A 26135-nucleotide genomic window follows, 5' to 3' on the forward strand; every position below is an offset into this window, starting at 1 on the left:
TCGACTTTGCAAGGATATGTGGCTGGGTGGAGATGTTAGAATTCGCACCTGTGGTTCCCAGGGTTATCAAACGTCTCTACAGTTATTCTACCAAATTCCTGATCTGTGGCAGTGAAATCCAACACCTGACTGGCTGGTGCCCATTTTCCGGTCTGAAACAAACAATCCCCATCATATATCGTAAGACATTTGATTTGCCAGAGACATGTCACTTAACAGCTCTCAGCCAATCTGTGGAAGGCACACCGCAGACAGTGGAGACTATCTCGGTTCAGGGGGGGGGGGAGCCTAAAATGTTCCCCGGTGATAGCAGTTGCTAGTAAGAACATTGACCCTGTCAATCACCCCACATCCAACCAACTCGTCTCTGCCTGTGCGTGATAAATCAATCAAAGAAGCCTCCATAGTAAACTACTCCCCTCTTACGAGAGCAGACAGCCTACCTCAATAGGTCAGGCACAAGAGACAGGCAAATCCCAACAGACACTATTACAGGAACCACAAGTCACAGTGTGAGACTGACAGGGCAAGGCAGAAAATTAACATAAGAATGTGCATTAGGTGTATCGTGTTTTCATGACTTGTTTGATGTTATGTTCAATCTTCAAAACAAAAAGAAAAACATTTTAAAAAAAAGAATGTGCATTAGGAAAGGATGTGGATGTAGGGAACAACTTTCCAATGGATGCAATAATTGAGTCAGAGAGCAACAGATTAAGTGATAACTAAAGCGGTCCAGAGGAATGACATGGGGCAGTAGTGGTGAAAGAGTAGAGTTACAAATAAAGATCAAACAGCCGCACAGATGTAGCGAGTGGCAGACCGGATGGGCCTGGGGTCCTGACTGTCTGCCAAATTCAGGTTTCTTCTAGTCATCAGTGTGTCAATTTCCGGTTTTAAATTTAGGCTGTTTGCCAGTTGTTATTTTGGGGAAAGGATGCGTCACATGTGCGACACCTGGCAGTTTATTCGACAAGATCGAAGCTCTTAGAAGAAGCAGGCAGTTGTTGTAGTTGTTGACAGCATGTTGTAGCAAAGCTGTCACCATGGACTCCCTATCTCGATCAATTGTGCAATGTGTTGTGCTCTGCTCGGCTCAGAGTTCACCAGTGTGCTTATCACAGAAGGGAGCGGGAATCACTCAGCTGGAGCGAACCCTCCCACTTCTGCTTGACTCACCAGCACTCCAAGGACTGACTTCAGGCAGGTGGACCACAGACGTTTCAGCTCCACAGACAAATCACTAGTATATGCAAGGGCGGCTCCTCCATGTGGGCGGAGGAGCGTCGCCCCACTGCTTTCTCACAGTGCAAGAAGCGGAAATATAAAATGGTATTTTATGTTTCTGCTTCTTGCACTGCAAGAAGAAATCAGAAGGGTTTGGTTGGGGGCGGGCGGGTGGGCCTGCTCTAGGGCATGGGAGGAGTGGCTTGCCCACTCTGAGGGAGCTGACTGTTTGCTCGGCCCCAGGGTCGACCAAACCAGTCCTAGGCACTTTCCCTTTTCTCCATGTAGGCTGCATGGGGTCGGCATCCCAGCCAATCACAACGCTGCCATTGCATCTTTGTTATTGGCTTAGGGGAAGGGAGGGAGGCTGCCTGCTTCCTGTGATGAGCAGAGAGAGAAGCAGACGCAACACAGGACCGGGCTGGGCCGGCGAAGGTTAAGCTAAACTTTTTTTTTCTTAATTAAACCTGCCCCCCCTCACCCCTTTTCTCACATGACCCTCCGCACACCCCCCACCCGCGAGTCATGCTGGACGCGACTGAGTGTATGGGCATCACATCACTAAATTTAATACCAGAGCTGTCAGAGCTGTCCTGCAGCAACTCTCCTTTGCTATTGGCCATTGTGGAGAGGAGTGCATTCAAATGACGCGAGAGGACTTAAATCGCAAGGTCACAGAGCTTACCTGCAACTCTGGATCCCTAGAGATCTGCAGTGGAAGAGGTGTGACTTGCAAACACCACAGAGCAGTTGGTTCCATCGCTAGAGAGGATTCCTCTAATATCTTCATCTGATTTGATGGTTTTAAGATGCACATTCATTGTATCTAGATCATTCTCAAATTTACCTTATAAACTTTGGAGAAGAAACCGGTCCCGATCAATTCAGCACTAAAACTCTCCCAGAATTCCAGCTTCCTGACAGCTGTCCTGAGCTTCTGCCATCGGTCCACCTGGAAGTAGGTGTCCGAGGACTCACCATAGAATTGAGTGGGGCTGAGCGATTCCGGCGAGAGCTGCCCCGTCTCGCACATCATGGCGACGGAAGCTGAAAGGATCAAGAAGAGCACAGGATGAAAGTTATTATTATAATTTATTTTAACTCATACTAAAACAATTCTTAGGCCTCATGACATTTTAAAAGCATTTCTTCCCTAGTCTAGCTCCATGACCTTATAAAGGAACTCACCCTTCGGCCTCGTTCCTCTATCAGTAAAATCCAAGTATGTCCCAGGAGCCTCTTGCGGCCCTCTTGACCTTAACAGGCGTACCCCCTGGTGAAAAACAGCACGAGCTGTTGTCTTCTTGCTGAGCACTAATATTTGGAAAGAAATGTTAAATAAATTGGCAAGCATTTATTAACATGCAAATAAATGCTTGCCCGGTTATTTAATATTTTTTTAGACCGCCTTACAAAACTTGACCCACCCACACCCCCTACAACCACCCTGCTGGCATCAGTGTGGCCCTCGGTCACACCAGAGACCGTACTTTGGGGCCCCTGGGAAAATGTTTGTGAGTACCCATGCTCTATATGATCACTTCACTCCTCTGTGACTTCCAATATCCTTATAATGTAGGGTGGGGTACTTTATCCATATACATTTAGGAATAAAAGAGGGGGTTAACAGACAAAAGCTTACTGGTCACTACAAGCAAAAGTCAAAGTATCTTGGGAGAGGCAAAGGCTGACTCTGGAACCATCAAATACGAGAAATATTAAACGTGTCGCGTTTCTCAATAACCCATTTATATATTAGTCGAAATTAATTGTGCTGGCACATCCAAAACTATTTTCATTTAAAATCCTCATAGATGCATTTTCGAAAACCTACGAACTGTCCATTAGTTTCTACAATCTGTACGTTCATATCTAAAATGAAAAATAACAGAATTCGGGCACTAAAAGACAAAGAGCTGAAACGTACAACATTTTTGGCTTCCGCTATTTTGTTGCCTTGGTGGTAAGTTGAAGCAATGTTTGGTACAAAACCCTTTTACCACCATTTTATAACATTAAGTTTCTGGAAGAGGTGATGTGTGATAAGAACATTTGTTAATATTTGCTGTGTGATATGTTCTATTGCAGATTGTGCTACGGTGAGAATTGTCCTTCTTTACTGAATTGAGATACAGTGTTTTACTGTGGTTGCTGTGTGTAGCTTTCTGTTTTCATTGTTTGCTTGTGCCTATTATGTTTCAACTGTTTTGTGATGTTTTTTTGTGTACATTAAATATCGATAAAAGCTGCTACATTTCCAGTCAGAATGAGCACATGCCTTTGAAGTTCTTGCGCCAAGCAACTATTTAACACTGTTTAAAGTGGTAGAATAGTAAAGCTGTATCTCTCCAACTGTTTAAGACATGTGTCAGAGCAAAACTGTGGCTGAGACTCCCTTAAAATGAACACTTGCAGTGTCACTTCATGTGATACGGCCCAAAGTATGCAGAGGTGAGCCAAAAACGGGAAACAAAACATCCCACTGTGGCCGGTCTAAATCCAGCAGATTGGCCAAGCCCATAAATGACCTAAACCATTTCAAACAAATAAATAATTATATGCACAACAAATCCCTGCTTAATTTTACATCGTGTCAGTGGTCGAGATGCAACATGCTCCGAGGTCTTCCGAGTGTTCCTTTAAGTGGAAGCTACAATACTAGGCTGTGAGAAGGGACTATGCAGAGTGGGGTGGGGTGGGGTGGTGGCATGGAACAGGCCATATAATGTGGGGAGAAACGTGTAAGGGATAGTCTGTGTGCTTCACTGTTTCACTGTAGGAACACTACATTATACTCCTATGGAGAAGGAGACCACATGGGGTAGATTCAGTTCCCTAGAGCTTACAAACTCCAGACAGTACACTATAAGATGTGTGAAAAGAACCATTCTGATATGTCCAAAGCCATTTCTCTACTGCTTATTGGTCATCCAGAAATGTCATATTACTCTGACTCAACTCAGAACCAGAGCCGTGGCCTGTTGTATGGCGTTTTAGGATCCGAGCAAAATTTTCCGATTTATGCCCTTATATAGGTACAATTCACATTGCCCTAATTTAGGAATAGAAATCATACCCATATTTAGACATAGCCCATGCAGTCCAAATACAGGCATGGCTACTTCCACCCGTACCAAAAAGGCACAACAATTTCTTGGAAAATCGGCTACAGCAGTCAGGGACCTCCCCTTGCTTGAATATTGATTTGTCCAAGAACTCATGGACTTTACAAAGAACTACTATTCCTTTGGGGTTCTTTACTGACGTTATTATGCCCGACTTTACGTCAAACTAGGCACATTCAAGGTATAAATATGCCTTCACTTGTTCTAGCAGGACACGGTGGTTCGGAGCAGTTCGACTATCTACTTGCCCGAAGTAGCTCGCTACAGCAAGTGCCGAAGGAAGCCGACCCTCCAGCTGACGCACTGATCGAGAAGCTGTCCTTTCCCTCACTGAGAATCCAGCTCCAGTGTTTCCAAGCTACCCTTGCGGGGTGTTGGGAAATCGAGTCCGAGACAGAGAAACCAGACCTCCTTCATTCTAACCAAGGTATGGGGCTGATTAGACCCCAAGAGTAATCTTGGTTAGATTCTTGGCAAAGAAAACCAAACCAATGGTACACAATACTTACTCCCTCCCACGTACTAGACTTAGGTTAGGTACATCGGGGTAGGCGTATTTTAGAAGCACCAGTTGAGTATTTTTAGTCATTGTTATTTGTGTATGTACTTTAATATGGCTTAGAAAACCATACAATGCTTTTACAGTATTATTTCTGGCGTGTTTGAGCTGGAGGTATTTATAAAACTGGGTGTGTGCAAGATTATATGTCTGATGTAGCTCATGGAAGGACCGTATATGATTTCCGACCAGACATCCCCGTACCTTGTGATGCTAATACAGTCCTAGGGGCGAAAGCCATTAAGGGACACTGTTTCTTTTAACCAAGTACCATGCCAAAGTGGAGTTTGTTGTGTGAGCCTTGTCTTCCAGCACACATGTCGCATGGCCACTCTCCATGCAAGGTGGGCGGCGGAGGTGTACGTGAATTGCCAGCCTCAAGGGTGCCAGGACCACCAGGCATCACAGAGCCCCCAGGCCACAACCCGGCTGACAAGACGGCTAGCACCAATGCTACGAGAAGTCATGGGTGGTCCGGGGCAATCTATTTCAGGATTAGGAATGGCATTAAAGTCGCCACCCATCACCGTGAGCCCCTCGGAGAGGCTGGTTCGGAGCTGAGAGAGCTCGGCTACCAAGTACGTCCGCCATGTTGGCCTCCTTGGCCACCCCACCCCCCATTTGGTCCATGTTAAGTTTGAGGCAGTTGTTTTGCATCAAGGTACCGATGCTGGTCATACACCTGTGGAAGTTTGCCTTGGTGTTAGTGGGGTCAGCAGATAAGGAGAGTATGAGTTGTAAGATGCATATGAGATGATGTTCATACTGTGGGCTCTGACCAGGGTGGCCGAGGACCCATGTAAGCGTTAAATAGGAATGGTATCAGGGAGGACCCCTGAGGGATCCCGCAGATGATTTTCTTGTGGTCTGAGGTGTAGGGCAGAAAGCGGACACTTTGTGTTATTCCGGTGAGAAAAGATGCAATTCATTTGAGGGCATTCCTTTGGATTCTCATCTGGTGGAGTCTGTTTACAAGGATGGGTTGGGAAACCATATTGAATGTTGCAGAATACAGATTGGGAGAGTCCAGTAGGATTTTTTTAGGTCGAGCCTAGAGCCAGCGCTCATGTACTGCTCTGCTAGACTTATTGTAGAGGAGTAGGGAATAGAAGCCCGACGCATTTGCCATTGGCTTGTGTCCTTGTCCGTCCTAAATGCTGGCTTCTGATTCGTCAATAAGCTTGTTAGTCCCTCCTCAGTTCCACCTCCTCTTCATTTGTCACCTCCGATGGCGACTTGCCTGTTTACTTCAGTTGTTATTTGGTACCCGTTATTTAGACTAGACTGTGAGCACTATTTTCTTTAATGAGGCTCTCCTACTGCAGGCGCAACATGCTTTGGTGCCTTCTTTACTCCCCTTCTCCTCTGCCCCCAGCCCACCATCCCATTGTCCGTGCCTTCTCCCACCCGACCCTCTGTACGTGATGCCTACCATTTGCAATGCAATAGGTCTTGCGTAAATGCGAGACCTATTGCATTGCAAGGCTTATGTTACTTAGCGCTGCCCCCAATGCCTCTTCTTAAGCCTCACAGTGTGACCTCTAGTTCGAAGGATGAAAACATTAGTCTCTTGTACTGCTATTATTTATGCCCTTCGGGATGTAAAGTTTCCTTTTGTGATGTAAAGGGTTCTAAAATTATAGGAAGGGAGACATTGAGCGAAACCTAAAGATTTGAAATAGGCAATAAACATACTATGTTAAAGAAATACAGAATTATGTAACTACATGACATTTGTTCGGGTCTTTTAATCTGTTGTGAAAAGCTCTCCCGCCTGGACTGTTTCTGGCAACCTAGAGAGCCTATGACTGATTCTCACTCTACTGGAGGGGTGTGTGTGGGGTATTAGGGGGCTATTGTGGCACCACACCTGAAAAGGAAAGCTTTAATTGACCATTTTGTAAATAATTATAATTTGTACGCATCACCTCTGCTGGACGAGGAGGGCCAAGGAAGGGCTGTGGCAGGATTATATAGATGTTTCTGGTTATTGGCAGGCTGAAATACAAGTGGTTGGCCTGGATTTCGATGAGATTTCTAACCTTCGCAACCTGTATCCACTTCTGCCCCACCCCGCCCTTTCATTTTGCCTCTCACGCTAAAAAATTACATTCTCATATTCCCCATTGACTTCATGGATTTGCTCTGCCTCCATTGCTATAGATGAGAGGAGGTAATTGTAATATTCTATTATATGCCTGCCGAAAAAAAAACGCAAGCTGTTTCTTAGAGGCACGACTATCAACTGAACAGCAGGTGCAGTGTCACAGCTTTTTTTGGGTGAGAGCATCTCAGTGGACCCAAATAGCTCTTACTCCCCCAAATGGTACGGGCGTGTTGACCTATGAGTCATGTTGCTTGTTTCCACTGTGGTCCATGAACTCTTGCTTCAAAACTGTTTTTCAATTTAATATGTAGCTGGAAATTCCTAAAATACCACTTAAGAGGGGCCAAGTTGAATATTTCGCCAAAGCACCCTTTTTAGGTCTCTCCTAGCGTCGCAGCGCATGCGCTGTTCGCTCTGCGAGATCTATTGTAATCGAGGTGATTTCGGAAATGGAGTGGAAGCTCCGCCCATGCTTTTTATTGGCGCGCGTCACACTATATGCTAAACGCTCCCTTTCTTTTTGAAGTGAGGCTTGTTTGTTCCCTCCCTGTCTCCTTTTCGGCTCGCCCATCCGGACTGGATTTTGCACTTGCGGCGTAACATGGTAGGATTTAGATGTTGGTTCAGTACTATTTGATACACACACTGTTCGGGACAATGGCAGCTAGGCTGCATTTCCGGTATGTGACTTCTTCCACTTCATGGCGTTTTCACTTTAACAATGCGCGGTGTTGCGACCGAGAGTGAAAGCGGGGTTGCAGCCCAGAAGCTGCACCTTGACCGGCCAGTTCGAACCTTCCTGAGGCCGCGAGCACCTGTGCCATGAGTGCCTTCCTTCCACCAGAGCGCTTTCAGCTCCGAGATCTGTGCCTATAGCTGCTCGGCACCGGCTCCTTCTGTGCGACATGGCCGCCGACCACAAAGCACTCGCGGGACACCGGCGGGCGATACTTGCATGCGGTTTTCTTTATTATTAGCCAACACCCCCCTCCCCTCCCGCACTCGTGGGACATTGGGCGTTATTTTTATAAAATTTTCCCACAAAAGGGAGTGAAGAACATAACTCTTGCATTGCACCTTCAGCACTCCAGGCATTTCACCGCCGAATACCACCCGTTTATTGTTATTCAGCTCAATGATGCCCGTTTTTTCGACCTTGGAAGAATGAAAAGCTGAGGGAGTCTGCACCCTTGATCCTGAAGTCAGACACAGTTTTTGGGAGTTGATAAATTAAGTCCACTAAGCCACCAGACATATCTCAGCACAAAAATTTGTCTCCAGATTTGCAAGGTAAGAAAAGACAGCGCACTGTGGAATGTTGTGGGAAACACCTTGCTGGCTGCAAACGCATTTTGGGAGGTGCCGGGGCTTGTTGCAGATTGTTTGCATACATGCCAATATTTAAAAGAGGAAAGTGGGACATTTATCATTTTTTAAAAAACCTAATGGAGAGAATGTATTTCTCCATTGAGGCGAGTTCAGGCGTGAGACAGCCAAAAGAATAACATTTTTGGCTTAAAAAATCCAGAGCCTCCCGCCTGAACTGGGTCTATTGGCATGTATGCGTTTGCCAACGTCCTAAGACCCCCCTGGGCAGGAATGCCGGAGCTCGGGACAGGTTCCGAGGGCTCGCTGCCAGTACCCCCAGAGCTACCAATTTAACACTGCTAAGAAGGGTTTGAGGCCTTGCCAATATCCGATAGCTACCTATTACCAGACTGCCCAGGCAGTTTCAAAAGTCAAGCCCGTGTCCTGTGACCAGCGGCTCGGGATGCTGGCTGCATTGCAAGGGCACCCCATCACATCTCGGCTTCCCCGGGCCGGCCGGCTCATGATTTTATCATAATACGTGATCAAAAACCGCAGACTCATGCCTATAAATCAAATTCGAGTTTGTATGCCTCTGTTACAGAGATCTGGGCACAAAAGCATGTGACTAGTAATGGATTGTTAGCTCTAACAAAAGACGTAAGCATAATTTATGGGCTGCAAATTAACCATAACTGCCAGCTTCCCACAATCCTAACTGGCGTGTGTACCTCTCACACTTCCTCCTCCATCACACTTCTAGTGCTGCGATCCAGGACAAGTGCAAAAACAACAAGTGATGGACCGAATGTGGATCAATGTCACACATTCCCCCAGTCAAAAGATCTGGGCCCAAATCCATCGTTTTTTTGCACTCCACACCACCCTGGGTTAGACAATGGCGATATGCAAATCAGCTCTGACCCTGTTGCCCCATGGGAACAGTCCAGTCCGAACTACAAAAGCCATGTCCTTCCCAGAACGGAATCAAGCATCCGAGGACCGGACCGGTTTCGAGGTAACACCTCTCATCAGCCCGGCTAGCTTGACTCCAAGTGGTGTGGAGTGCCTGGGACCCACGTCTGGGCATCCCCAGCGCACTTAGGGCGGCAATTGCAAAAACAACAAGTGATGGACCGAATGTGGATCAATGTCACACATTCCCCCAGTCAAAAGATCTGGGCCCAAATCCATCGTTTTTTTGCACTCCACACCACCCTGGGTTAGACAATGGCGATATGCAAATCAGCTCTGACCCTGTTGCCCCATGGGAACAGTCCAGTCCGAACTACAAAAGCCATGTCCTTCCCAGAACGGAATCAAGCATCCGAGGACCGGACCGGTTTCGAGGTAACACCTCTCATCAGCCCGGCTAGCTTGACTCCAAGTGGTGTGGAGTGCCTGGGACCCACGTCTGGGCATCCCCAGCGCACTTAGGGCGGCAATTGCAAAAACAACAAGTGATGGACCGAATGTGGATCAATGTCACACATTCCCCCAGTCAAAAGATCTGGGCCCAAATCCATCGTTTTTTTGCACTCCACACCACCCTGGGTTAGACAATGGCGATATGCAAATCAGCTCTGACCCTGTTGCCCCATGGGAACAGTCCAGTCCGAACTACAAAAGCCATGTCCTTCCCAGAACGGAATCAAGCATCCGAGGACCGGACCGGTTTCGAGGTAACACCTCTCATCAGCCCGGCTAGCTTGACTCCAAGTGGTGTGGAGTGCCTGGGACCCACGTCTGGGCATCCCCAGCGCACTTAGGGCGGCAATTGCAAAAACAACAAGTGATGGACCGAATGTGGATCAATGTCACACATTCCCCCAGTCAAAAGATCTGGGCCCAAATCCATCGTTTTTTTGCACTCCACACCACCCTGGGTTAGACAATGGCGATATGCAAATCAGCTCTGACCCTGTTGCCCCATGGGAACAGTCCAGTCCGAACTACAAAAGCCATGTCCTTCCCAGAACGGAATCAAGCATCCGAGGACCGGACCGGTTTCGAGGTAACACCTCTCATCAGCCCGGCTAGCTTGACTCCAAGTGGTGTGGAGTGCCTGGGACCCACGTCTGGGCATCCCCAGCGCACTTAGGGCGGCAATTGCAAAAACAACAAGTGATGGACCGAATGTGCGCTGGGGATGATCAGACGTGGGTCCCAGGCACTCCACACCACTGGAGTCAAGCTAGCCGGGCTGATGAGAGGTGTTACCTCGAAACCGGTCCGGTCCTCGGATGCTTGATTCCGTTCTGGGAAGGACATGGCTTTTGTAGTTCGGACTGGACTGTTCCCATGGGGCACAGGGTCAGAGCTGATTTGCATATCGCCATTGTCTAACACAGGGTGGTGTGGAGTGCAAAAAAACGATGGATTTGAGCCCAGATCTTTGGACTGGGATGAATGTGTGACATTGATCCACATTCGGTCCATCACCTGTTTTGTTTGCAAATACCGCCATAAGTGCGCTGGGGATGCTCAGACGTGGGTCCCAGGCACTCCACACCACTGGAGTCAAGCTAGCCGGGCTGATGAGAGGTGTTACCTCGAAACCGGTCCGGTCCTCGGATGCTTGATTCCGTTCTGGGAAGGACATGGCTTTTGTAGTTCGGACTGGACTGTTCCCATGGGGCACAGGGTCAGAGCTGATTTGCATATCGCCATTGTCTAACCCAGGGTGGTGTGGAGTGCAAAAAAACGATGGATTTGAGCCCAGATCTTTGGACTGGGATGAATGTGTGACATTGATCCACATTCGGTCCATCACCTGTTTTGTTTGCAAATACCGCCATAAGTGCGCTGGGGATGCTCAGACGTGGGTCCCAGGCCCTCCACACCACTGGAGTCAAGCTAGCCGGGCTGATGAGAGGTGTTACCTCGAAACCGGTCCGGTCCTCGGATGCTTGATTCCGTTCTGGGAAGGACATGGCTTTTGTAGTTCGGACTGGACTGTTCCCATGGGGCACAGGGTCAGAGCTAATTTGCATATCGCCATTGTCTAACCCAGGGTGGTGTGGAGTGCAAAAAAACGATGGATTTGAGCCCAGATCTTTGGACTGGGATGAATGTGTGACATTGATCCACATTCGGTCCATCACCTGTTTTGTTTGCGATCCAGGACAAGAGCACCTCTGGTCTCTCGGCCACGAACTCAAAACGCTTTTCACAAAAGTTCACAAAGAACGACACCATCACAGCACATTTCGAACTACACACTCCTGCACCTGCCCTGTTACAATTTTCAGCCCCACAACGGTGAACAAGGTGAGCTAGAAATCTCTACAATACCATGCATTGGTAACATCTGGTATTTCCATTGCTACAACGCTGCACACCTGTGACAGACAAAGCGCTATGCAACAATATGATTGATTTTCACAGACTGAATCTCTTGATTCTTGTAAACAGCTTAAGACACATTGGTTGGTCAATACTGCATTTTAGATTAGCTCCCAAGGTACTTGATATATTGTATATAATATTGTTTCATTATTAAATGGCATCTGTAAAAACGTGTTATGGTATGCGCCTTATTTTTGGCAATGAGCAACAGAGAGCTGAAAAATGAGCGTAATTTCAATGTTGAAATCCAATAATTATACAAATGGATCATTTTGCTGTGTCTGACTACTTTTTATGATGAAAAATGTCTAGGAAATTTTGAAAACACACGCGTATTGATTGTGCAGAGATGCTCGAGTACAATAAATATTTGTTTGCCAGTATTCTATTTTCCCAAGTGGTTTTAAAACAGTCAATGCAATAGGTCTCTCATTTGTGAAATTTTAAGCTATTGGCATTGTAAATGACAATGCCTTTTATGTATCTGTTTTCAAAACCAACACATAGATAAAAGGTTTGTCCTTTACAATGCCAGTAGCTCAGTCTCGCAAATGCGAGATCTATTGCATTGCAAATGCTTGTTAAAAATGAATCTGGGGGATAAGTACACAGGCCGTTTTGATATCTGACTGCCCCAGCACCAGTGTGCTCATGACACGTCACCCTATGAACACAAGCGCACTCTTAAGAATGTTTGCCTATACCCAGGGCCCTGGAACAAAGCAAGAGAGGACCAAACTCTATGGCATGATTTACTAATTCAAGAAGCAAGAAAAGGCACATTATACAGCCTGATGCGGCACACACTGTGATTCTATTACCTCATCCTTTTGTAATTTTTACACACCATAACACTACGTGGGCAAAGGGTTCACTTCATTAGTACAGCCCTGTTCATACATGGAGATTACAGGAAGAGTTCCTGCATTACTAACACGTACTACTAATCCTGCAGCAAAATATATTGTTTGCTACTCCATTTCCTGTTCATTCATTATTCCATTGAGAAAAAAAGATGGCCCAATTGTCTAATGCATCCTCTCCACCGCTTGATCTCTGGGTTACAGGTTCAAATCCTGGTAGGTTTACTCAGCCTGTTATCCTTCCGAGGTTTATCAAATGAGTACCACTAAGTTAGTGACAATATATTGAGCACCTGCCGGTCACCACCCGTCGTTTCTGCTTCTCCTGCATAGGTAAAATCATTAGACCTGGCTCCCCTTCAGACCCTTGCTCTCACAAATTTTCCACAAAGTACTAGACATGATCTGTAAGTACTCTCTTACATCTGAAATGCTGCTCTTGAATCTAGGACTTTCCCAAATGATTGAAAAAAAGTAACATTCATTTCCAGGGATGGACTGGCCTACTGGGCAATCAGGCAGTGACTGACTGGCACCGCTCCAACAGGTTTGTTGGCCTGTTTTATTGTCTGTTGGATCAATTTTTGACTGGCATTTTTCCTGATATTAAAACAAACATTAGGTCGAGCATTTGAAACCTCTTGTATATACTTTAGTATATACTTTAGCATATACTTATATGTGTATGTTCGTGGGCTCTGGAGATCAGCCCTAGGACTTGTCTGCTTCCGCTTAGGGACCTTTTTTCTGTTCAACTGCTTCTATTTAACTTTCTTGGTAGAAAACGATCAGCAGAGGTCAGTAAAATACCAGAATCACTTTAGTATTCTCTAAATTCCAATCTATAGAAAGTGTCTTCCACAAGCACCCATAGACAATAATATTGTTTTCAAATCTTGTATTTTCTGTGATATAACCACCGAAGGCCCTGCTTTTATATTAAAAACAGAGCTTTGGACTATACCTTTTTCAGATGAAAGGCAATATTTTATAGACACCATACACTAAAGGGGGCACTTTTATTTTGGTGCCCAGACTTATTTTCTGTTCCAATCCAACCCTGCTCATTCCCCTATTCAGGGCTTTAAGTGGGATGGAAAAACTGGGGTGTCTCAAAACTGCGAGGCTGATGTAATTAAAGGCTTCGCTAAAAACCTGTGCTTTATATAGTGTGCCACCTGAATGGTATTTTGCTGTTTCTGTCCTTGTATCCTGTGGATATGTAATGCAACAAGTAACATTATACCTACAACAATCCTGGTCTATTGGCTTTGTGAATGGTTGTCAGTTGCATTAGAAAAAAAGCTACAACCACAGCTTTGTTGCATATAATATTGAAAATGCTTCAGTTCTGAAATAGTAAGACTGTGAAATAACTAAAACGAGTCTCTTTGAAGTTAAATCAAAAACAGCGAAGAGTGGCACTGCTGCAGAGTTAAGATTTTTTTTCACCCTGAGGGTGAAGGCAACATTGGAGAGATCGATAGGGACCCGTCTCAGGAGCTGCTTTTTAGAACTGACGGTGCTGACAACAGGCAGGACCTGGCCCACTTAAAGCCCTGCTCCTACTTTAAAAAAACAGGATCCAGATCCTTCAATACTTAGTAACTTAGGACCAGTCTCTTTCCTTTTCCTTCCCAACTCCTGGAATTAGAAGTTAATAAACAACTGTCTCACTTAGAAAGCAGTAAGATTTTCGACTCGACCCAATCAGATTTCAGATCTCTTCACGGAACAGAGTCCACTCTCATGGCCATCACGGAGGATATGTTTCCTTAGATAAAGGAGGCAAAGCAGTTCTCATTCTTTTCAAACTCCGCACCGTGTGTGACACTTCTCTCACTACATTTTTTGCAACCACAAAAACACGCATTTGCAATGCAATAGGTCTCGCAATTGTGAGATTTTGAGCTACTGGCATTGTAAATAACAATGCATTTTATTTATGTGTTTAAAAAACCTGAATAATAAAAAGCATTGTCATTTACATTTACAGTACCAATAAGTCAAAGTCTCTAAAATGCGAGACCTATTGCATTACAAATACTTGTTTTTTTAAAGGAGCTTTATATAGTGCAAACTTGACCCGAAGGTATCAGAGCGCTTTACATGAGCACCAGTTGCGTTACAGATGGACAAATTAATTTTTGTTAGGCACAGGGAGATTAAGTAATTTGCCCAGAATCTCAGGATTTTGAGCGTCTCTGCCGAGACTCGAACCCGGTTCCCCAGCTTCGAGGTCGACCACCCTAGCCGTTAGGCCGTACCCTCTCGTTGTTCTGCAGGTGGTCGGTGAGTTGCTGGTTGATTGGTTTTTCAATAACTGTAGCGGGGCATGGCAGAAGAGAGATAGTCCAGTAGTTCTTGTCGGTCTGCGGAGGGTTTAGTGGGCAAGGGTTTGACCTCCGTATGTTTCCATTCTGCTGGAAAGTTGTCAGCGGCGATGGAAGTGTTCAGGATTAGGGCGATATCTTTGCTGATGGTGTTTTTCTCCAAGTTGAACATGTGATGGGGACAGGGGTCACTGGGTGCACCAGAGTGACTAGATCTCATGATGGTGGTGGTTGTCTGTGTGGTGAGGGGGTTCCATGCTGTTATCCTTGGGCAGAGTGGGGAGTCAGTGAGGGAGAAGAGAATGTGAGAGTTAGAGATTGTTGGTTGGGGATTAAAATGTTTGTAGATGGCGGAGATTTTGCTGTAGACGAAGTCGGACAGTGTGCCGCAGAGTTTCTGGGAAGGGTGATGGTGTTTTCGGCTGCTCTATGGTTTGAGAACTCTCTGACAGTGCTAAAGAGTCCCTTGCTGTAGTTGAAGCTCGCTCCGTACTGAGCGGTGAGTCTTTTTTGGCTTTTTTCAGGAGCGGGTGGTAGTAGTTTAGGGCCTGTTTGAAGTTATCTTGGTCGTTAATGGCTTTGCTAGGTTGCTAGATGCTTTCCAGTTCTTTGCAGGTGCGTTTAGAGAGCTTGAATTCCGGGGTGTACCAGCTGGTGTGCTTGATGAGTCTCCCTTGTCTGGCAGGTTTGAGGGGGTGACTGTTGGTGCAGTCTGTGATTCAGGTAGTTGACGTTTTTGCCCACCACCTCAAGATAGGAGCTGGGATTGGGGGCGGATATGTTTTGGGTGTCAGTCCATCAGTCCTCAGCTACCTTGTTCCAGCCCCTGTGGGAGGAGCCGAAATGAGTGCCAGGGGTGCCTGAGGTGGCTGTGATGGAGAAGAGGACAATTGAGTGGCCTGACCAGGTTATTTCAGAGGAGTGGCTGTATCTGATCCAATTGCTGGCTGCAAAGATGATGTCCAGTGTGTGCCCGGCAATGTGGTGGGATCGGTGACTAGTCGTGTGAGACCTACGTTGCCAATTTGGCTGGCCGAGTGGAGGTCAGCTGGGTCCTCAAGGTGGAAGTCAAGCTCCCTGAGCAAGATGAAGTTCCTGGATTTGATGGCCAAGGGGGCTATAAAGTCTGAGATGGCTTTGCAGAAAGCTGGTCGTGGCCCTGGCAGTCTGTAAGGCAGTGTGCCTCTAATGGTGGTTTTGGGGTCTGGGTCAAGTTGGAAGTTTAAGTGTTCCATGATAGGGGTGGTGTCCTCTGTGGTTGCTGTGCAGAGGAGGGATTCTTTGTGGCTAATGGCTATTCCCCTACCATGCTTGTTGGTGCTGTCCCAGTGAATGAACTTATATACGCTAGGTGTGGCAGTGGCGATGTCTGGTGCAGAAGCGGGGTTGAGCCAGGACTCTGTCAAGAAGACGACGTCGGGTGTGAGGGAGGTGATGGTGTCCAAAATCTCAGAGGCGTGTTTGTGGATAGAGCAGGCGATGATCCAAAGGCACTGGATTCTCCCTGGTTCTGCTGCTGTGGGTGGTAGTTCTTGGGATGGCTGCTGTCTATTGCTCTCTAGCTAGGTTAGCAGTATATAATCACATATACAAACTGTACATACCTGCATTCTATTGCTCTCTAGGTAGGTTTGCACTGTGCAAGCACACATACACTGAACCCTCATGCATTCTGTTGTTCTCTAGTTAGGTCCGCACTGTACAAATACACATACACACTGTACATACATGTACTCTGTTGCTCTCTAGCTAGGTTCATGCTGTACAAGTACACAAATACTGAACACTGATGCATTCTATTGATTTCTAGTTAGGTTAGCAGTATGAAATCACATATAGAAACTGAACACACAAGCATTCTGCTGCTCTATGGCTAGGTTTGCACAGTAAAGTACATGTACACACTGTACATACGTGCATTCTATTGCACTCTAGGTAGGTTTGCACTGTACAATTGCACATACACTGAACACTCATGCATTCGGTTGCGCTCTAGCTAGGTTCACACTGTACAAATACTCATGCACACTGCACATACATGTATTCTGTTGCTCTCTAGCTAGGTTCATGCTGTACAAGTACAAATACACTGAACATTCATGCATTCTCCTGCTCTCTAGCTAGGTTCACACTGTACTTACACACATACACACTGTAGATACATGTATTCTGTTGCTCTCTAGCTAGGTTCATGCTATACAAGTACACATACACTGAACACTGATGCATTCTATTGTTCTCTAGTTAGGTTTGCACTGTACAAGTGCTCATACATTGTACATACATGTACTATGTTGCTCACCAGCTAGGTGTGCACTGTAAAGTACGCATACACTGAACACTCAGGCATTCTGTTGTTCTCTAGTTAGGTCTGCACTGTACAAATACACATACACACTACATGCATGTATTCGGTTGCTCTCTAGCTAGGTTCATGCTGTACAAGTACACATATACTGAACACTGATGCATTCTATTGCTCTCTAGCTAGGTTAGCAGTATCAAATCACATGCACAAACTGTACACACAAGCATTCTGAGCATTGGTGGCCCTCCACACTGGGGTCTCCCCCTACTCCAAAGAAGGAGGTCAAGAACCTGGGGGTTCTTATGGATAACTCCTTTGCTCTTGATTCCCACGCAAAAAGAGTGGCAGGCACCTGTTATGGCCGCCTACTTTCTCTCAAGCACATCTTAGGCTTCTTTGAGCCTCCCACCCGCCAGATAATAGTCCAGTCCGTGGTTCTATTTCATCTGGACTATTGCAGTGTCCTTATGCTTGGCTCAAATCTGACGGTTCTAAAAAGACTTCAAAAAGCCCAGAACGCTGCCGCCCGCACTCTGTTTGCCCTGCCGAAACACTGCCACACCTCGCAGATTCTATGACGTTTACACTGGTTGCCCATCAAACAAAGAATCCAATTCAAAACCCTCTGCTTAATCCATAAAATTCTCTATGACCATGGCCCTCAAATACTGCAGGGACTTTGCACCTTTTACACCCCCACGCGTGCTCTCCCTTCTGCAGATCTCCACCTTGCCCGGACCATCAAGGTCCGCAGAAGTAGAGCAGGGGGACGTTCATTCAAGCATAAGGCCCCAATACTCTGGAACTCTATCCCCTTAAAAGCACGTGCCACTATGAATCACCAGCTCTTCAGAAAACAAATTAAAACTTGGCTGTTTTCTTCCATCTAAAGATCCCCGTATTTCGGGTGTCGGTCACTCTGTCATCTGTGTCCGCTGTGTTCTGCCGTTGGGCCTGTTCTGCCGTTGGGCCTGTCTGGGCATGTACATACATGCATTCTGTTGCTCTCCAGGTAGGTTTGCACTGTACAAGTATACATACACTGAACACTCATGGATTCTGCTGCTCTCTAGCTAGGTTCACACTGTACAAATACACATACATGTATTCTGTTGCTCTCTAGCTAGGTTCATGCTGTACAAGTACACATACACGGAAAATTCATGCATTCTGCTGCTCTCTAGCTAGGTTCGCACTGTACAAATACACATACACACTGTACATACATGTATTCTGTTGCTCTCTAGGTAGGTTTGCACTGTACAAGTACACATACACTGAACACTCATGCATTCTGTTGCTCTCTAGCTAGGTTTGTGCTGTACAAATACACATACACAATGTATATACATGTATTCTGTTGCTCTCTAACTATGTTCGCACTGTACAAATACACATACACACTGTACATGCATGCATTATGTTGCTCTCTAGCTATGTTCGCACTGTACAAATACACATACACACTGTGCATACATGCATTCTGCTGCTCTCTAGCTAGGTTCACACTGTACAAATACACATACATGTATTCTGTTGCTCTCTAGCTAGGTTCATGCTGTACAAGTACACATACACTGAACATTCATGCATTCTGCTGCTCTCTAGCTAGGTTCGCACTGTACAAATACACATACACATTGTACATACATGTATTCTGTTGCTCTCTAGGTAGGTTTGCACTGTACAAGTACACATACACTGAACACTCATGCATTCTGTTGCTCTCTATGTTTGTGCTGTACAAATACACATACATAATGTATATACATGTATTATGTTGCTCTCTAGCTATGTTCGCACTGTACAAATACACATACACAATGTATATACATGTATTCTGTTGCTCTCTAGCTATGTTTGCACTGTACAAATACACACTGTACATACATGCATTATGTTGCTCTCTAGCTATGTTTGCACTGTACAAATACACATACACACTGTACATACATGTATTCTGTTGCTCTCTAGCTAGGTTCATGCTATACAAGTACACGTACACTGAACACTGATGAATTCTGTTCTATAGTTAGGTTTGCACTGTACAAGTACTCATGCACTGTACATACATGCACTATGTTGCTCATCAGCTAGGTTTGCACTGTACAAATACACATAGACACTGTACATACATGCATTCTGTTACTTTCTAGCTAGGTTCGCACTGTACAAATACTCACAGACTGTACATACATGCTCTATGTTGCTCACCAGCTAGGTTGGCACTGCACCTGTACATATGCTTTCTATACATCATTTATTCTGCTCTCTACACAGCATACCTCTGAACATTAAGAGTCTCCAAGGAGGGTGAGATTCCCCAGCTTTTGAGTGTGATCCCACTGAAGTCAGTAAAGATGGGTTTTATCGAAGGGGATGGAGGTTTCCAGGGCCGTAGGTCCATTAGAGCCATTTGGATCTGTTTGGAGGATGAAGATGAGTACAAGCAGGGTGACAGCCTCCACGTGAGGTTGGCCTGACAAGTGTGTGCTAGGTGGGTGCTGAACTGGTACCGGTACAAACATACTGTACATAGATGCATTCTGTTAATGGGTCTGGTGTTCACATGGAGTTAGGGGAATGGTGGGGGAAATGCCTACATCCACTGCTGCCCTTCAAGAATGTGGCACTGTTTCTATGAATACCCCCAGATTTCCACTTATTCTATAGCCCCTTTGCAGGCAGAGGAAGAATCCCTCTTTTGTCTTTAGAGGCCATTCATGTCATTTCCAGTTATTCTCGGGGCGGCCGCTCCTCTGTTCGCCGAGTCAACAGCAGCAGAATGGCTGAAAGTGTCTTTACCGAGGGTGGCGAGCATCGACAACAAGCCCCTGTTACGAGGAACCCTTTGCAGAATGGGTCGCCGCCTTTCCCACGTCCTGCAACTTTACGGCCTGGCCCGCTGCTTCAATCCCCCCTTTGTGTCCAGAAGGGATCCCGCCTGCAGGCCCTGAGAATGGCTGCTGACCTTCATCCTCCAGCACCCAGCTCTGTAGGAGTCCTTTGTCTCTTTTTATAGATAGTGACATGGTTGGCTCCCTGCGCCTACAGCAGAACTGACGTCATGGGCTGACATTTTGAAATACCAGGCTCTTGCAGGCTGCATGCCAAGTCCTGTCGTATGCGAGACATGTAGTGTGAAGTTCTCTCCTCGCATATTCCCTATGCATCTGGGAACTTCGATAACGTTCTGCACAATGCTTTAGATGTTTACAAAAGCTATGTTTAATTCAATTGCGTATGGATTTGCCAAGGTTGTGCCTTCCATGCTGACTTTTTATGTCCACAAAGTAAGACAGTTAAGGCAGTCTAGTGTACAGGAATTAAAGTTGATCATTCTTTCATCATTTATCAATCAGTAGTGTTACATAGTGCCACACGATGTCTAGGCGGCTTCAGAGCGGTACATAGGAAAGAAACAAGAAGAGGAGACAAGGGGGTAGAGCCAAGTCGGATACTAGAATAATCTTGGAACTGGCATTCTTCAACTGCTGCCCTCGATAAAGATGACACTTATTTGAAGCCCAATCTGAATAAGTCGATTTTTCATGCATTCCCTGGATTTAAGGCAGCAAGTACCAACCCGGAATCGAATGCCACTGCTAAGAGGGTTCCAAAGTCTTGGACTCTGTCCCCAAAGGACCTTAAGTGGTGTTTTGTCTCTTAAAAGGTGGGCCTTGAAGAAGATAAACTGATCTCGACCCCAATTTTACAATTTATAATGTGAATATCGTTAACTAGGGCTTCACCCCTCTGAGTTATCTAGTGTTGACCCAAGAGTCTATTGAAACAGACGGCCATACGTCACATTGACTAACACCATTGTCAGCAACTTAATAAACATAGTAGGAACCAAGAATAGAGGATGTCATCAGCATGACAAGCCAACTGATTAGTTACAAGCAGCTAACATGGCCCAGCAGCTGGAGAGGCAGGAGGGGAGGGGAGGGGAGGGGTATCAAAAAGCCTTCCATGCACCCTGACTAGGAAGTTGGACTTAGAAGGGGAGTGTGGTGGCATGAGAAAGTTAAAAAAATCCATACGCAGTTCAGGTGTGTCTTAGGTATTTCACATTAAGGGCCATATGTACAGATTTTAGGAATAGCGTTCCCCTAATTGCGATTCTCTGCGAAGTACAATTTGGAAATCGCTATCCCTAATGTATGAATCTCTCAGTTTCATTTAGTGAGTCCTAATGGGACACATAGACCTCCCTCATGAATATTAATGAGGTATGTCACAGTTTGCGACCCATTGCACGCATCACCGGGATGGTGGCCCGCTGGGGTCAGCAGACTACGATATCTGTGATTGCTTTTTAATGAAGCAATTTTTTTATTTTTTTTGCCCATTTTCTTCAAAGGAAAACGGAATGCGTTTAAAAAGAGAAAAATGCAACTGCCTTTTTTTTTTTTTTTTTGAAGAGTAGGCAGTGGTCTGTAGGAATACTGCCTGCTCTTAAAAAAATATATTTTTTGCATTCTTCAAGGGGAATGGGTCCCATTGGGACCCATTCTCATTTCGGAATTAGGTACCAACTCCTTCAAGAAGTCGAAAGTTTTGAGACCATAGTTCGGTCGCAAAACATTCATACATCCCATTCAATTCGGTTTCGGTATTCGGAAGGGGAGCACTAAACACACCCCTTCCAAATGACAAATCCTGTTACTGAATCGCAAACTGTATTTTGTACATGTGTAAAAGCCTTTTTACAGCCTGATTGCACGTTTTTGACAGCAAAAATGGTTCGTACATATGTCCCTTAGTTTATTTATCAGTTTTTTTATAACTCATGAACTGTGAAGTATGTGAGGACTTTACATTAAACAGAAATCATTAAGTATACATTGAAAGACGAATAACTATAACAAAAATCAGGCTGTTAAGCAATAGTAAATAGGTGAAATACATATCAACAGTGCAATCCAGGTGTGACGATTCAATCAGCAGTAGAAACTCATAAGGGAAAGAAAGTAGGCCCAGAGGGAGCCATTTTAGAGGACGAGTAGGACCATGTTAGGGGGGCCTTCACTGATCGTAGACGAAAGAAGAAGGCGGCTGAGAGAAGACTGAAGACTACAGTTAAATAGGATGACTGCCTACCAGCTGCACTTTTGTGGTCAAACATATGTTTGTATGTATTAGCCCTGTGGCCGCGGTGCTAATTCCACTGCGGCGCGGAGGGCATGGGGGGTGAGCGCAGCGCCGCCATGCTTGTGACGGAACCACGCCGTCATGAGTCACGGGCGAGTTGTGCTCATGACGGCTTGGTTCCGTCACGACCCCGCCCACTCACTGATTCGCCCGCTCATGACGGCGTTGTTCCGTCATAAGCAGGGAAGGGGTTAAACGTGGACCCAGAGCCAACCAACTATTTAGTTTACTTCCTGGATTGTGCAATACAGTTATCAGCTGAATGTAGTAACGAGTCATTGAAATTCTACTTCAGGAGCTGAAAATCATATGCATGCATCACAAACAATACACACACACACATACACACACACCATGCACAAGCAGACATCATTTATGCCAACTCATACTAATCCTCTAATTCTCTCTATCTCTCACGTACACAGGCATGTGTTATTTATCCAGCACTCATAGGTTGCCTCATGAGTAATACTCACTTGCAGTTTGAAGCCAATACTCATCTGTAACAATACAGTTACTGAATTCTGAGAGTGCCGTATTATCCCTGTATTTAAATTTTACTTCCATGTTGTGCAAGTGAATGCTTTAAAATGTGTTGAAAGTTGTGTAAAAAAATTCACAACTGCGGTACAGTTGCATAGGACAAATCATGTACATGATATTCTTATGCATGTATTGTCACTGATATTAGGAGTACCATTGCCTTTTGTAATCTGCTTGATATTGGGTGCCCAACTCACTCAGGGTATTACAGACCCCGTCTCCCGTCCTGAACTTTTCACCTACAAATCACTGATTTCAGGTGTGTTAGTCCAACTAGCTCAGTGGAAGCAAAACAAGACTACAACATCCATAATGCATTAAGCTATCATACAACCATCCAGGACTGGAAACAATATCCTAGGGTGATATGATTACATTTTACCTGAATTTGTTGGTGGTAATTTGCAAGTCCATTTCTTTGAAGGACTTTCTACATTACCAACACTATTGAGGCGCAGATTGATGCCATAGATCACGTTACTAGAGCCTTCTATGCTGGGGAGGAAGATGCTCCTCAGCCTATGTGGACGGTTCTCTTTCGCACATTTGTGTTTAAAAATCTGATGTAAGTCAGCATGCAACCAAACAATGTCAGTGCTGCTATGGACCAAGGGAAGCAGCTGAAGAGGTGGATATATGGAGCATTTTACTCATGAGTACTAGAGAAGATCCTGATAGAGTAACTACTATTCAACAACACCAGGCCTAGCGGGCGTCAATGGGAAAAGCGGTCCTGAAACAGCAGCACCCACTGCCAGGACCCAGTGGCAACAGCAGCATCCCCTCCCAGGATCTAGCAACAACGCTCAAAACTCCCAAGTTTCCCCGATCCATGCAGAGGACCTCACCCGGTCCAATGTGCATTCTAATGCACACTGTATTGTCTTTACAATGGGATAAACCTGGCTACCAGTTCCAGATGCAAATAAAAAAACCTGGACTGGATAAGCTACTCACACTTGGAACTCAGAGCTCTGAAATCTACCAAAGGTTTGAAATAAATAGTTTCAAGGCTTTAATCAGCTCAGAAAGGGGCTAAACATAGACACACATTTTACAAAGACTTCGGCCTCTATGTAGGGGAGCTGCCTGCAGGACCACTGACGCAGCATTTAAAGCAGACTTTAAAGGGCACTCAAACAGACCCACTGATTGTTCAACAAAGTACTTGCACAAGGTGCTTTACCGGACAGAGCAGAGACTGAACTCAATTAAGGGGGATTAGCGGACTCCTTTTGGCGCCTGCAAACTAAAGATTATTAAACATGTTTTTGTTCTACTTTGTATGAGACAGCTGTGACTAACCAGGGATTTTAGCATTTGTAATAGGAGAGTGTAGTAAATAAAAGCCAGGACTACCACAAAGGCTTCAGAAACGTATTTCTAACAGCCTGGAGACGCGTGATCCTCCTAACGCCAGACACACATCAATTGACTTAAGTGGAATCTCCACTTCTCACAGTACAATACAAGGGTTCAAACAGAAAAGTAACAAATAAAGGTTAAAAGACTTTAAAGGTACACATCAACTTTACATGAACACATTATTTATTTTTATTTATTTATGGAATTTATACGGTGCAACATCTACCCAAGAAGGGTTTCCCGGCGCCACGGCATATCAGAGACTGTATGAAGCGGCTTTCAGGTTATTGGTTAAAGAGCCAAGTCTTCAGTGATTTGCTAAATTGGACGTACTCTGTCTAATTTCGAAGAGCTATGGGCAGGGCATTCCAAAGAGAGGGACCAAGATGTGCAAATGACCTTGTGCCCATTACACATTACACATCCCTCGCCTTTCTAATTAAAATAAAATATGATCAAAGATCAAAATAGGAGCACAACACAAAGGTAAAGATGAATAGAAATGCCAGTCCTACAAAAGCTGGTAAAGAATATAAATGCATGTTCAATGAACGTGTGCATAATCCTCTAAATACCAAGGTGGTCTGCAACTTCTTTGATGGTGTAACTCACTTACGCCTACCGAAGGTACAATGTAATCTCATACCCTCTTTCTTACATCGCTTCACCATTCTCATAAAGTCTGGTCACACCAGCTACAGAATTTCTTATTAACCCCACATCATCCACCAACATGTAACTGCTGATGCCCTCTTGAATGAGTTCTTCCTGATCATTGGCACTATTCCCCTTCTGGTAAAGTGCAACTTTGCAATGATTAAATTTGTTTCCATTCACCAACTCAACATACCCTTCATGTACCACCTTTACTTTGAAAGTCCTCCAAAATTTGATTAAATCCCTACTCATTCTTCTATGCTCTTACTCACCCAATCTCCAGCCCTTTCCTCTCCTACGGACACATGTTTTTTTTCCTCTGTACCTCACTGTCATTATAAGCCAATCATGCCAGTGACATCTTTGTGCCTGGCTTCCTCCACCTCATCCTTTCAAACGGTGAAATATTAATCCTGCTGTTCAATGTGGTGCGATAGGCCCAAATCATGTTATTCACCATTTCGTGCACATCACTCCCACCTTGACTTGCCATTAGTATTGCACCTTTAACTAAGCGGTTGGCCTTTTACACCATTCCATTAGCTTGAGGGTTGTATAGCGCAGTGTGTTGGTGTTTTATCCCACAACTTTCCAAGTATGATCTCATCTCCTATGCAGTGAGTTGAATGCCATTATCCGTGATCGACAGACAGGGTTATCCGTCTTCCAAAAACACTCTCTGCAAAGTTTTAATGGTATTTCTGGTGGTCACCTCTGTTAAAAACCTAACTTTTTACCATGTGGAATGTATGTCTATCATTACCAATGAGTTCTTGATTTCACTTCTCTCCCCATACATGGGTCCAATAAATGCAATCACACTGTGCTCCATGGTCTGCCTGGGTCTTCAATATGGTCTTGTACAGCCTGGACTACTGTTTTGAGTTTCTTTTCACTCTTTTTGCATATATCATACTTTTCCAACCACAACGTAATTTGGCCATCCATACCTGGCCACCGGAAATCTTTCCTTGTTCTTTGTTTACATATGGTTTGTCCCAAATGGCCCTCATGAGCTAAGCTATAGAGTTGTGTTTGCGGAAACCGCAGGTACATCCCCAAAGAGGCACACCGATAATGATCATCAAACGTGATTCAAAAGTTCATTTGAAACGTAACATTTATTTTCTTCAATGTTTTTTTGTGTATTCCGTTTTGGATTGTTTTGCTGATATTCAAAGCATATCAGAGGACAACATAGTTAAACATATGAACAGTTGTTTCCAATGCATTTC

At 45.1% G+C, this 26135-nt stretch overlaps 1 protein-coding gene across 1 annotated transcript in view; it reads right to left on the reverse strand.

Moving 5' to 3' along the window:
• Positions 1-26135, reverse strand: part of LOC147710458 (dual specificity testis-specific protein kinase 1-like) — a 413858-nt gene that overhangs the window by 156483 nt on the left and 231240 nt on the right. Inside the window, exon 2 of the mRNA XM_086921146.1 lies at positions 2075-2274. Within this exon, the coding sequence (XP_086777272.1) occupies positions 2075-2263 (189 nt within the window). The 5' untranslated portion in view covers positions 2264-2274. The remainder of the gene's footprint in view (positions 1-2074; positions 2275-26135) is intronic.

Source organism: Lissotriton vulgaris, chromosome 5 (genome assembly GCF_964263255.1).
Source record: "Lissotriton vulgaris chromosome 5, aLisVul1.2, whole genome shotgun sequence".
Taxonomy (NCBI): Eukaryota; Metazoa; Chordata; class Amphibia; order Caudata; family Salamandridae; genus Lissotriton; species Lissotriton vulgaris.